Source organism: Abramis brama (genome assembly GCF_963993115.1).
Source record: "Abramis brama genome assembly, chromosome: 6".
In the NCBI taxonomy this organism is placed as follows: Eukaryota; Metazoa; Chordata; class Actinopteri; order Cypriniformes; family Leuciscidae; genus Abramis; species Abramis brama.
In genome coordinates, this window is record NC_139968.1 from 25,085,286 (window position 1) to 25,097,060 (window position 11,775).

Sequence of the window (11,775 nt, forward strand, 5' to 3'; positions counted from 1 at the left end):
CATTCAAACACACCTGAACAAGCTAATCAAGGTCTTCAGAGTTACTTGAAAATCGCAGATAGGTGAGTTCGATCATGGTTTGAGCTAAACTCTGAAGGACAGTGTCCCTCCAGACCTGGATTTGAGGAACCTTGCTATAGATAATACTAAAAACTAAAAAAGCAAAAGTTTATGCAGTAGTCCAATGACAGGTAATGTTCAAGGTAGTGCTGTATAGTAAGTTTTGGCTGCTGAAACAGCAAAAAAAAAAAAAAGTTTAAATTTAACAGAAACAGAAACTGAAATCACTGATTGATACAGACACAACGAGCCATTGGGGAAGCACTTAACATTTCATGCACGCTACAACTGGTAAATGCATGGACACACTACACCAGTGGTTCCCAACCCTGCTCCTGGAGTACCCCCAACACTGCACGTTTTCTTTGTCTCCCTAATCAAACACACCTGATTCAACTCATCAGCTCATTAACCCATGTGATAATGAGCTGATGAGTTGAATCAGGTGTGTTTGATTAGGGAGACAAAGAAAACGTGCAGTGTTGGGGGTACTCCAGGAGCAGGGTTGGGAACCACTGCACTACACCATGACTACAAATGATACTAGATTAGCAGAAATATGTTACATTTCTTTGAGAGGTGGCTGAAAAACATCACTATGACTGTTTTTTCAACTGTGAACACAAAACCCTGAACAGCATACTGAGTTGTTTCCAAATTACTCAAGTTTAATTACTGAAACTTGTTTTCAGTTCTGGTTATTGGCTAAATGAAAACTTCAATTTCGGTTTAACTTTTTGTCTGGTAATTTCATGCATCACTAGTATAGCATTCTACAACTGTTTAAAAAACACCGTCGTCAGTATAAGTCGAGATGACCTCCTGGTCAAAAAGCCTCCTTGTAACTGGGTATCATTGGTATTTCAAAGAAGGGTGTAGTCCTCCACAATCAACCGCAAGCTTGCATTCAAATCTGCTTTAATTTGAGCACAATTACTGAGAGTTTAATGTCGAAAGAAAGAATAGTACAGAAAAGATGAAAGGCAGATAAAAGATGAGCTCATCAAGTGGGAGGCACCAGGGCCTAGATCTGGCCTTTCGGTAGATTTAATGACCCATATTAGACAAGTTCATCCTGTTCCTGATCACCATACACACTAGACCTCCCACTTTCTCCAGTTACACACGGCGAGTGGAGAACGGGTTTAGAGATTGCGGCCGAGAGATCCCCAATACGAAATTGAAGGGTATAAGGGAAACGTACAACAGAAGGATAGAGGGAACGCGAGGGAAAGAGCACGTCGTGGTTCCATTGAGGGGCCATGTGTGTTGAATTACTGTAATGGCAGATCAACAGACGGCAATAGATTGGTGGTTCAAGTTGTGTGTGTGTGTGTGTGTGTGTGTGTCCAGCTTATAACCACTCGGCCACCGGACTTCATCATTTTATTCGTCTCTGGAAGCAGGTCAGTGGAGGTCAGTGCGATCCATGAAGAAGAGGTGGATCATGATTACATAGATGTTCCACAAACCTCCATTTTTAATAACAGGCCCGATATGCTTATGAAAGACTGGAGTTTTAAATACAGAGTCGGAACGGGACCACACGGCCAATAGGCTGCCAATGTTTGACGGACTTGCGTGCCAGGAACATCCAGACCGTCGGAGAGGGTTCAACAGGGGCAAAGCCAAACGCAAACTCGTTTTGGCCGGCTCACAATTGTGTGTAGTTCTGTCAATGAGTTGTTGTGTGTCAGTAGACTCCGAGACTCCTGAGCAGCTGCCTCGGTTTGTGTATGCTTGCGCTCTTTAGCTTCAGAAGCCTAGCAAGCGCTAGGGGCCAAGTGGTCTGTTTTCCTCATCAAGAGTTTCCCCTCGCTCTCTTTGCTGTCCGTACTGTAGTTATTTCTTTGGTGTGGTGGCAGAGTTTGTATTACACCCCTATTTACTTCTTCATCAAGATCTGTGGTGAACGTCTACAGAACGATGTTGTTGTCTCTGTCTTTCTCTGTTTTTTTTTACATTCGTTTGCAATTTAAACTGCCAGACCGATCAGCAGTCCATGTTTAAAGTGGTTTGAGTTTGCCTCGGCTTTTCCCCTCGCCAAATAATCTCTCAACATCTGTGTCCTGTGGGGAGATATTTTTGGTGCTTAGCAGAAAAACGCTGTTCTTTCCCCTCCTCCACTTCTTCTTATTCGTTTTTTTTCCCCTGCCTTCTTTTTTTTTCTCCTCCAAGGGTTACGATAGAGAGCTTTTGATAAGGTCTAGAAATAGCAAGGCATCTGCGCCGGTCAGGGAGGAAATGGCTTAGCGAGCCGCACCCACTGGCTTATGTTAGCTCAGCGTTAGCCTAGCTCTAGACATTTCCACACACAAAAAAACCTCCCAACTAAAGTCTAACACGTACTTGACGATAAACATTAGAGATGTGATATATCAGTTATTGATGCCAGTTGAGGTTCTTTTGTACACTTTTAGAAAACTGTTTTTCCTCACACACATAAAATTGCAGTGTGTGAAGTGAGAGCGTTGGTGTGTGTGTCTGTTCAGACGTCCTGTGCGCTGTGAAAGTGTTGAAATCTCTCTCTCTCTCTCTCTCTCTCTCTCTCTCTCTCTGAGAGCAGGAATAAAAAAAAGTCTCTGTCACATGTTCAGTGTGGTCATGCTTCAAGAAGTGAACTCAGATTTTACATCAGAGTTAACCACAACGTTTACCTCGTATTTTACCTTAAAGGTAGTGGGTTACCAAAGAGTTTACATCAGAGTTACCTTATATTTTATTTTAATTTACTTAAGAGTTTACCTCACTTTTCATTTTACCTTACTTTTTAGCTTCACCACAGATTTTTATCTCATTTACCTCATATTTTACCTCCGTTCATCAAAGATTTGACCTCAGTTTATCTCAATATTTATCTCTGATTTTGCATGTTTACTTCATTTTTTGTCTTACAGGTTTATTTTAGAGCTCACTTTTAACTCATTAAAGTCTCAAACTTTAATTCACATTTACCTCATGACTGACTTTTTTTTTTTTTTTCACCTCAGAGTTTGCCAGTTTTTTTTCTCATTTAATCTCAAACTTAAGTTTACATGATTTACCTCATATTTTACCTCAATAAATTCATCAATTTACTTTACACATTTTACACATTTTACATTTTACCTTGCAGGTTTGCATTAGAGCTTACTTCACATTTTGCCTCAGTTGACTTGAAATGTTTCCTCAGACTTCAGTTTACATCAGATTTTACCACTGGCTTTGCCTCATAGTTTACTTCATTGTTTACCTCAGCGGTTCCTTATTGATTTGTAACATGTTAGTACATTTAGTTGCCCTTGGACGCGATGTTGATGTTGTAACCAAAATGGGCAAGACTCAAATGTTCAGCAAAAGAAGCTTTAGCTAATAAACAATTTGTTTAATTGACTAGCACCTTGTAAATTTGACTATAATGGCCTTTGTTTTCCAAAACATTTTTGCTTGGTACATGTTGAGAGTGAGAAGGCAAGTAATAAAAAACAACAAAAATATACATAGTCAAGACATCTGGAGAGGAAACTGTTGATGACATGATTGATCATGTTAGTCCTAGTTTCTTCCTGAGTTCACAGTGGAAGGGTAGTGACGTTCTGCTTGGTCATGTGATGTTTTCAGAGATTTTTCAGCAAAATGTACAACTTTAATGATGAATTGCTGGTGCCAACTTTTAAATTTTTTGTAAACACATAGCTCAAAATCCTGTAAAGTTATTTTATTTGAATGCTTTTTGGCTTGTCTCCATCCATGGTGATGGACTATTTTGAAGTAATGGATTATTTCATATTATTTGTCTGAAAGAATGGTTTAAATCTTACAAAAACAATCTCCTTATCAAACCGGCACAGAATGACATTCATGATGGTAACCTTTTAGTAACCATACTCTCTCTCTCTCTCTCTCTCTCTCTCTCTTTGCTTTAGCCACAGTCAAAAAGACAGGAGGAAATGGATGGCTAAGTGACCGGACAGGGACATTTGGAGGAAATGGACAGACAGCCACCAGTCTGGATGGAGTCAGTTTCTCAGAGGGGGACCTGTTGTTGCAGGTAAAACGCATGAAAATGCACCAATTCCTTGATCTCTTTTCTTGAGAATTACCAGGAATCTTCATAACGACCTCCCACTTGTTTACATACGCTCACACTCAACATTAACACATTTTATAAACACCTTGCACCTCATTTCTCACCTAAAATGGCCCGGATCTTGTTGTGAGTTTGTGTGTGAGTGATAAGAATCATCTTCTGGGAGGTCTTCCCATCTTTCACCACGTCAATCTAAGTTCAGATCGATTTGCTATTCGCAGGGGTCTTAAATCTGTTTCTACCAATTCAGGTAAAGTCGTGGCCAAGCATCTTTATGCTTTCTAAATCGTCCCTCACTTTTGTGTATTCTCATTTGCTCCCTCGTTATTTATTTATGCAAACTGTCACTATGGGCTGCACAAAGAATTCCCCATTATGTTCCCCATTATGTTTGCGTGTGTGCATAGCAGGTAAAAGTGTGATCGTTTCCTGATTCCTTGGAAGGATATTAAAATAAACAGTAGCCATCTATACCCGCTCAAATAAAACACTTCACTTAAGCTTCCATGTCATAAACTCGTGAAGGAAAGTTGGGTTGACATTTTGTTTATTGTAGCTGTTGTCACGCTTGGTGAAATGTAATGAAGTCTGAGCAATTGAGATTCTCCGCTGTTGAGCAATGTTATGTTGCTTTCCACCTACAGATATTGTGAGTTTCTTTTTTAGCCACATCTCTGTCTCTCTCTCTCTCTCTCTCTCTCTCTCTCTCTCTCTCTCTCTCTCTCTCTCTCTCTCTCTCTCTCTCTCTCTCTCTCTCTCTCTCTCTCTCTCTCTCTCTCTCTCTCTCTCTCTCTCTCTCTCTCTCTCTCTCTCTCTCCCCCCATTGTTTGAGGGCTGTTGGTTCCTGTGCGTGACTAGCGGCGATATTCACCCCCTGTCTGTTGTCATGTTCAACACCTTAACAAAAGCCTGGATAATTACATGGGATGTTTACTTAAAAAAAAAAAAAAAAGATGTAAAAGAAGAAAAATGGCCCCATTACCCCCACCCATCTACAGTCTTACACTCACTCACAATCCCAGACGCTGTGTGTTTCGCATTATTCCTGCTACAGACTGTGCGATTTCGGCAATCCATTACAATTCAATACGCCATTTCATGTTGCATTTTTATTGGCTAGTCAGTAAATGTTGGTCGTAGCAGCAAACACACCGTGAGATGATCATGCTAAATTTCTGATACAGTCAGAAAATTATCGCTGGCTTTCTTTGGTCGCAAGACTGTGACAACAGCCGTCTTTGAACCTCTCACTGTATGACGTAGGACCACCGTTTAGGAGCCACGATTGGTCATCTTTCGTCTGGGACAGCCCAAAATCGCACAATGTGTACCGGGACTAACCTTTCTGTTTTTGTTTATGACATATTTCATTCCATACAGCTTTGACTTAGCGTGCGATTCGTTGTTAGCATGTTTTAACACATATTTGTCTTATTTTGTTTTCAGGCCCTCAATGGCTTTGTTCTGGTTGTCACCGCCGAAGGTTACGTGTTTTATTCGTCTCCAACTATACAGGACTACCTGGGCTTCCATCAGGTGAGTTTGCTTTAAAACTTTTCTTTAGGAAGTACAGCTTTTATTTAACATAGGCATCTCGTCATACGTTGAAATTTTCATAATCAACACAAATATTGCTGGTAAGTGGCTTAAACAAAAGCTAGGCCTCTTCCGACCTTTCCTTGTTTTGTTTTTGTATTGTTTACCAAGAAAAATTATTATTAGTTTACTAGCCTCAAACAATCCTATTGCGTTTCGATTGATAATTGATAAATCTATGCTGGAGTTGGAAACATTTGAATCATTCTTCATTTGTTTGTTGAGTATTTCCTCACCCTGAAGGAATCATGAATTTCTCTTATCGTCAGGATAATTCTGTGGGCCCGAATGTCGGTCACGGGTGCTTACTGTTCCATAACTGAAGCGTGAAAGTAGTTTGTGAAAAATTGCTGAGGCGTCTCTGGGTTCGATTTCTTAATCGGAATAGTTTGTTTACTGTTAAACATCTGTGGCGTCAATGAGGATTTTTTTTTTTAAATAGTGAACAAACTAGTCAATGTTGTTCAGATGTTGTTCAGGTTTTCTTCCTTGTCCTGTTTGGAAGACTTATTCAAAATGATGTAAGCTAATATTTGCAAATGCTTAGCGATTAAGTTTTCTTTCACCCTGTGATGTGCATATCGAACATAGTTTGGTTTTGTTTATAAAAGAGGAGAAGCTCAGAAAAAGAACATCAAAGAGAGTCAAATTGAATGTTTGGATACTTCATTAAAGAACTTGCTAAACCTGTTTGTCTGTGTGTGTGTGTGTGGACCGCAGCCAGTTCTGTGAAAGATCTTATGTATGTGTTCCTGTGGTGTATTGTACATATAGTTTGCATGTATGGATCATATTAACAATAGCTTTTCATCCAACAATAATATAGCAAGTAGGCTATACGTTACACAATGCCTACTCAAATACACATTCTCGCTCTAGGCACACACAAATATTACAATACGTACAGTATGTGCATACCTAAAGAATGTATTTATAATATATGTATATATACACCTGTATGATATGTGATTAAGACCTGCGGTTTCATTGTGTTTGTTGATGTGCATCTGTACATATAGTGTGTGCTTGTGATTGCGTACCTGTTTTTCCTCACTAAACCAATTTCCCTAGAGTGTGACGTTCCCTCTCTAGCATGTAACGCAAGTCCAGGTCGCTACGGTTACGCAGGCAGCACCACCTGCACACATAAATGCATAAATACATTACATACCCACTGCCAACACCTGTTGTGACTTAGGTCGCTTATAACTATTCACATACTTTTAATTACATTATTCTATCATGTAGGTGTCTGACATTTTTATAGTGTTAAGTGTTCTGTGCTTTCACTCCTCAAAATTCAGTTCTTAACAGGGCTGGACAACATTTTTTATATTTATGATATACTATCCTTTTGTTGGTTGCATAAAATTAAGAAACGTGTTAACTGTAGAAGTGAATATTGCAATAATTTGGTCTTTAGATGGGGAGTTTGATTCGATTATTCAAATACATTTATGATATGCATTAAAAGGCTGAAAAATATGGTTTTATAAATGATATTAGTATTTAATTTTATTATTTTTAGATGTTATAGAATGGCTCAACATCATATGTGCCCCGTTGAAAAACATCTGTGTATACTTACTCTATATGTTTAAATATCTCTTCTTTCTACTCCCTATCCTGTGTGTCCTCATTAACCTTTAAATGTGTGTTTGCTGGTACTAGTTGTCATGAATGGTTTCTGGACCTTGTCTGGTTTTCATCCCCACCGTCCAGCCTGCAGCAATTAGCGTGCACACAGCACAAGCACTTAGAAGAAGCTTGCCTGTTTTCACTGGTCTGGAGAGAGAGGGAGAGAGAGAGAGAGAGAGAGAGAGCACAGGGAGGAAAATACATAGGCCGAAAGGAAAAATGCAAGACAAGCTGCAGTTACTATGCCAAGCCTCTAGAGGGAAGCATCTACTTTTTGATATACATTAAATACAGTGCTAAAATGGACATTGAGATCTCCTTTTAAACTCTAGAGACAAATGTGAGAATGCTTTTTCATTAAATATGAGCCACCACAATAGAATATACTTTCCATTTTTTTGCATTTGATTGGCATAAACACTGCAATTACATAATGGAAAGAAAATAACTACATGAGAACTTGTTTGTGACAGTGGAAAAAACATTGCCATATTGAATGGTAACAGTAAAACACTCATAATGGAATGGATTATTAGGAGATGCTGGGTGCATAACATGCCCTGTGATCATGTATGTTTTTATTAATGTCCTCTTTCACTGTCTTCACAGTCGGATGTGGTCCACCAGAGTGTATTTGAGCTCATCCATACAGACGATCGGGCAATGTTCCGCAGACAACTACACTTCGCTCTCAATCCCACCTCGTGCGATGGTAGCGAAGGATCCGATGGTTAGTAGCAACTCACCCTAACGTTGGTGTTCAAATAGGGTCAGTGAGTTCCTGGTAAGATGTCGTCAGCATTTACTGCGGTGCCCAGCCCTGAATATTTTGTCAATGAGCAGATTTCTGCTGTCATCATTACTGAGTCAAGGAAGTATGTTTGTGGAGAACAAGCTGTCGGAGGATCAGTTCAGATTTAGCCTGTGGAGCCTTATATAAACCCAGGGTGATGAACACAGGTATTGATTCACAGCCGATTACATCACTGTTTTCCTCTTTTGTTTGGCAAAACCAATTGGTCTTCAGCAATGCAGAGCAGCAGTGACATTACCAGAGACATGGTAAACTACAACCCTCAACACATCCCTCCAGAAAACTCATCTTTCCTGGAGCGAAGCTTCTGCTGCCGATTCCGGTGCCTCCTTGACAACTCATCAGGCTTCTTGGTAAACATCCTAGATGTCTATTACACCTTTATGCCAGTCTAAACCAAAATTTATATATTTTTAGATGAACACTTTGTGCTATATTCAACCATGTTTGATTTTCTGTGTACACGATGCAGTAACAGCAACAGCTGTGTAAATAAATCTGCTGTGGATTGTTTACTGTGTGTCGGACCCTCATGGGGCTAAAATGACTTTCATGTCCTTCCCTTTGCCCCTAAGGCCCTGAACTTCCAGGGGAGGCTGAAATATCTCTATGGGCAAAACAAAGTGGTGGAAGATGGGACCTTGTCCCACCCTCAGCTGGCTCTTTTTGTCATAGCCACACCCCTCCAGCCACCCTCAATCTTGGAAATCAGAAGCAAGACTCTTCTTTTCCAAACCAAACACAAGCTGGACTTCACACCCCTGGGTATTGACACAAGGTAGTTTTGAGTCTGAAGTAAAAGACAGCATCAGATTGGGCCAATACATTTCTTGGAAGTGGTATAAACAGTGTTAACATTTTTTCCTATCTATTTCTCATTTTGCAGAGGGAAGGTGGTTCTTGGCTACACTGAGATTGAGCTGTGTATGAGAGGGTCCGGTTATCAGTTCATTCACGCTGCTGACATGATGTACTGTGCAGACAACCATGTCAGAAGTGAGTTATATCAGACCTTGACCAAGTATTTACTATTAAATCAAAGCCAAGTCCATTCTTAGATGTTCAACTTGGCTTTTGGATGAGTTGAGTTTATGACCTCCATAAGACTATCAGTTTGATTTATATAGAAGACCTTTTAAAATATATATTTTCTCTTACTTTCTCTCATAGTGATAAAGACAGGAGAAAGTGGTTTAACCGTCTTCAGACTTCTCTCGAAATGGGGTACATGGATCTGGGTGCAGTCCAATGCTAGGCTTGTTTATAAAGGAGGAAGGCCAGACTTCATAATTGTTCGACAGAGAGCACTAACGTAAGTAAAACCTGCTTTTTAGTAATGTCGTTGCTGAGCTAATCTCCTTGTTTTTCTAATAAATATAGTCTGTATTTTGTAGAAATGAGGAGGGTGAGGAACACCTCAGTCAAAGGAAGTTGCAGCTACCCTTTAACTGCACCACTGGTGAGGGTGTCTTGTATGAGACTGGCCCCACACTGGACATCATCACTGACATTCAAAATCAGAGCAAACCCCAGAAGATAAACAAACCTCCATCTCTGGACCCAGATTCTATTCTTGGCTCCATGCTGAACCAGGATCTTTCTATCTACAACCAGAACAATGACCCCAATTCACAGTTTACGCTTGACAAGGCTTTCAGGGATAGCCACGCCCTGCTCAATGTCCCTGGGAACACCTGGCAGCCGTCAGCCACAAACACTGTAGCTGAGATAAAGGAGGAAGGTGTGGTAAAGGACATGATGGAAACCTTGCAGCAGATTATCGGGGACACCACTTTTTGCGACAACCTTCAGGATTTTGATGTGGACAAATTGGAGCTGAAGGAGTGGGAGAACACTCTGCTCAGGATGAACTACAACAACGATATGGATCTTAACAAAATCCTCACCAACGACATCCTCTCCTATGTCGAGGATGCACTTTTCAAGGAAAGTGGTGTTCAATTGCCTGAACAGCTAAAGGACCAGGGTCTATTTGTTGAGGTGCCGGAGTTACAGAATAACTTGGCTGCTAACCAGGCATTCAACTGCCAGGCAGGGATGCTTGTCGGATCTCAAGGTCCGGGTGAGTTCATCGGAATGAACATCCAGGATGGAGTGGATGCCAGTAGCCCTGGAAGAGGGATGGCCAAGCTCACCCATATGGGGCCACAGATTTTACCTGGCGACACTTTCGTCCAATCATTTGGACTAGACCAGACAACCCCAAATATGCCCAGCAATAATAACATCATGTTTAATCCTGCTCTTGCCATGCAGTGTAGTCAGCAGTCGAGCCAAGTCAGGCTTGGTCTGCAAGGTGCCGTGCAAGAGAACGGAATGGTGCCATGTGGCCAGAGAAACCTACAGACTGGAAACCAGCCCCATCCCAACTCAATGACTCTCCCTCTTCAAAGCCCTCTATTGCAGGGCACTTCCACCCTGCCGATAGGCTTCCAGAATTCACTTCCCCAACAGCCGTCAATCAGTCAGAACCCTCAGTGGGTGTCCGACAGCAACAATATGGTGGATAACCTGCTGAACTCTTGCGGCCATAACGTTTCAGGTTCACAAGATGCAGGACTGCACTCTGGCCCAACTACCCACTTACAAGGACAGTTTTCTCTTCACACTCAAAATCCTGCCAATCCAGGACTGCCTGCCTGGCAGAAATCCCAGCCTACCACTCCGCAGGTCCCTAAATCATTTTCCAGCGGGCATCAGAATATGACGGGCTTCATCGGCCAAGTGAAAGACTTTCAAAGAGACCTGATTGGACTGTTGTCGCACACAAACGCACAAGGATTCCTGCCCGAGACAACTGCAAATGGCGTCTATCCTCAGCAGAACCCCAACAGCTGCATGTTCACAAGCACGCCTCAACCCTCGCTGAATGGGATGCAGTATGGTTCTGCCAATCCAGTATCTTCAATGTCATCCTGCCAGAGGGCTAAAGGTCTGATTACCCAGAGTCCTACACAAGAATCTTGTTACTACCAGAGAGGTCCTAGCGAGTCAATCGTGGACACGCCGGTCATCCCACAGGAGGACACCAACATCAGTCCCATGGCCTGTCAAGTCCCACTTGGATTAACTCCAGATAACATACTTGCTCAGCAGTATCTCTCGTGCAATGGCCAGACACAGGTAAACTGTACTAATTTAATCCATTGTATAATTATAACTTTAAACTACCGTGCTCTCTAGATCTCCGATCAAAGCAAACACGTGTGTGCTCACTCCCTATTTTTAGATTGAGTCTTGAAGTTTGTTGAGAATAGCGTAACTGCCCGGTTTTTACCCCAGGCTTAATGTGTCATCACACATCCAGGGCTTTTTTTTTTTTTACGGGTTGGGTTATCTCAGCTCTACCACCAGTCACAAGTCTTTGTGGGAAAGAACAGTTTTGGGATTTTACTTTTGTCACCATGTGAAGTATTTTTGAAGAAGTCTAGAGCTTCTGAGGTGGACAGATACTCAAGATGAATCTATTCACAGTGTGCTCAGTCAATTTGTTTCAAATTGTGGTCTAAACATATTTCTTGATGTAATTCAATTCTAATATAAAAGCTCTCAATTTTGATTAATTTCAGTATATTTC

General features: G+C 41.2%; 1 protein-coding gene across 1 annotated transcript in view; it reads left to right on the top strand.

Moving 5' to 3' along the window:
- ahr2 (aryl hydrocarbon receptor 2) overlaps positions 1 to 11,775 on the top strand; it is a 59,236-nt gene that overhangs the window by 46,042 nt on the left and 1,419 nt on the right. Inside the window, exons 3-10 of the mRNA XM_084117415.1 lie at positions 3,966 to 4,090; positions 5,576 to 5,665; positions 7,973 to 8,093; positions 8,391 to 8,530; positions 8,753 to 8,955; positions 9,064 to 9,173; positions 9,348 to 9,489; positions 9,572 to 11,321. Coding sequence (XP_083973541.1) covers positions 3,966 to 4,090; positions 5,576 to 5,665; positions 7,973 to 8,093; positions 8,391 to 8,530; positions 8,753 to 8,955; positions 9,064 to 9,173; positions 9,348 to 9,489; positions 9,572 to 11,321 — 2,681 coding nt within the window. The remainder of the gene's footprint in view (positions 1 to 3,965; positions 4,091 to 5,575; positions 5,666 to 7,972; positions 8,094 to 8,390; positions 8,531 to 8,752; positions 8,956 to 9,063; positions 9,174 to 9,347; positions 9,490 to 9,571; positions 11,322 to 11,775) is intronic.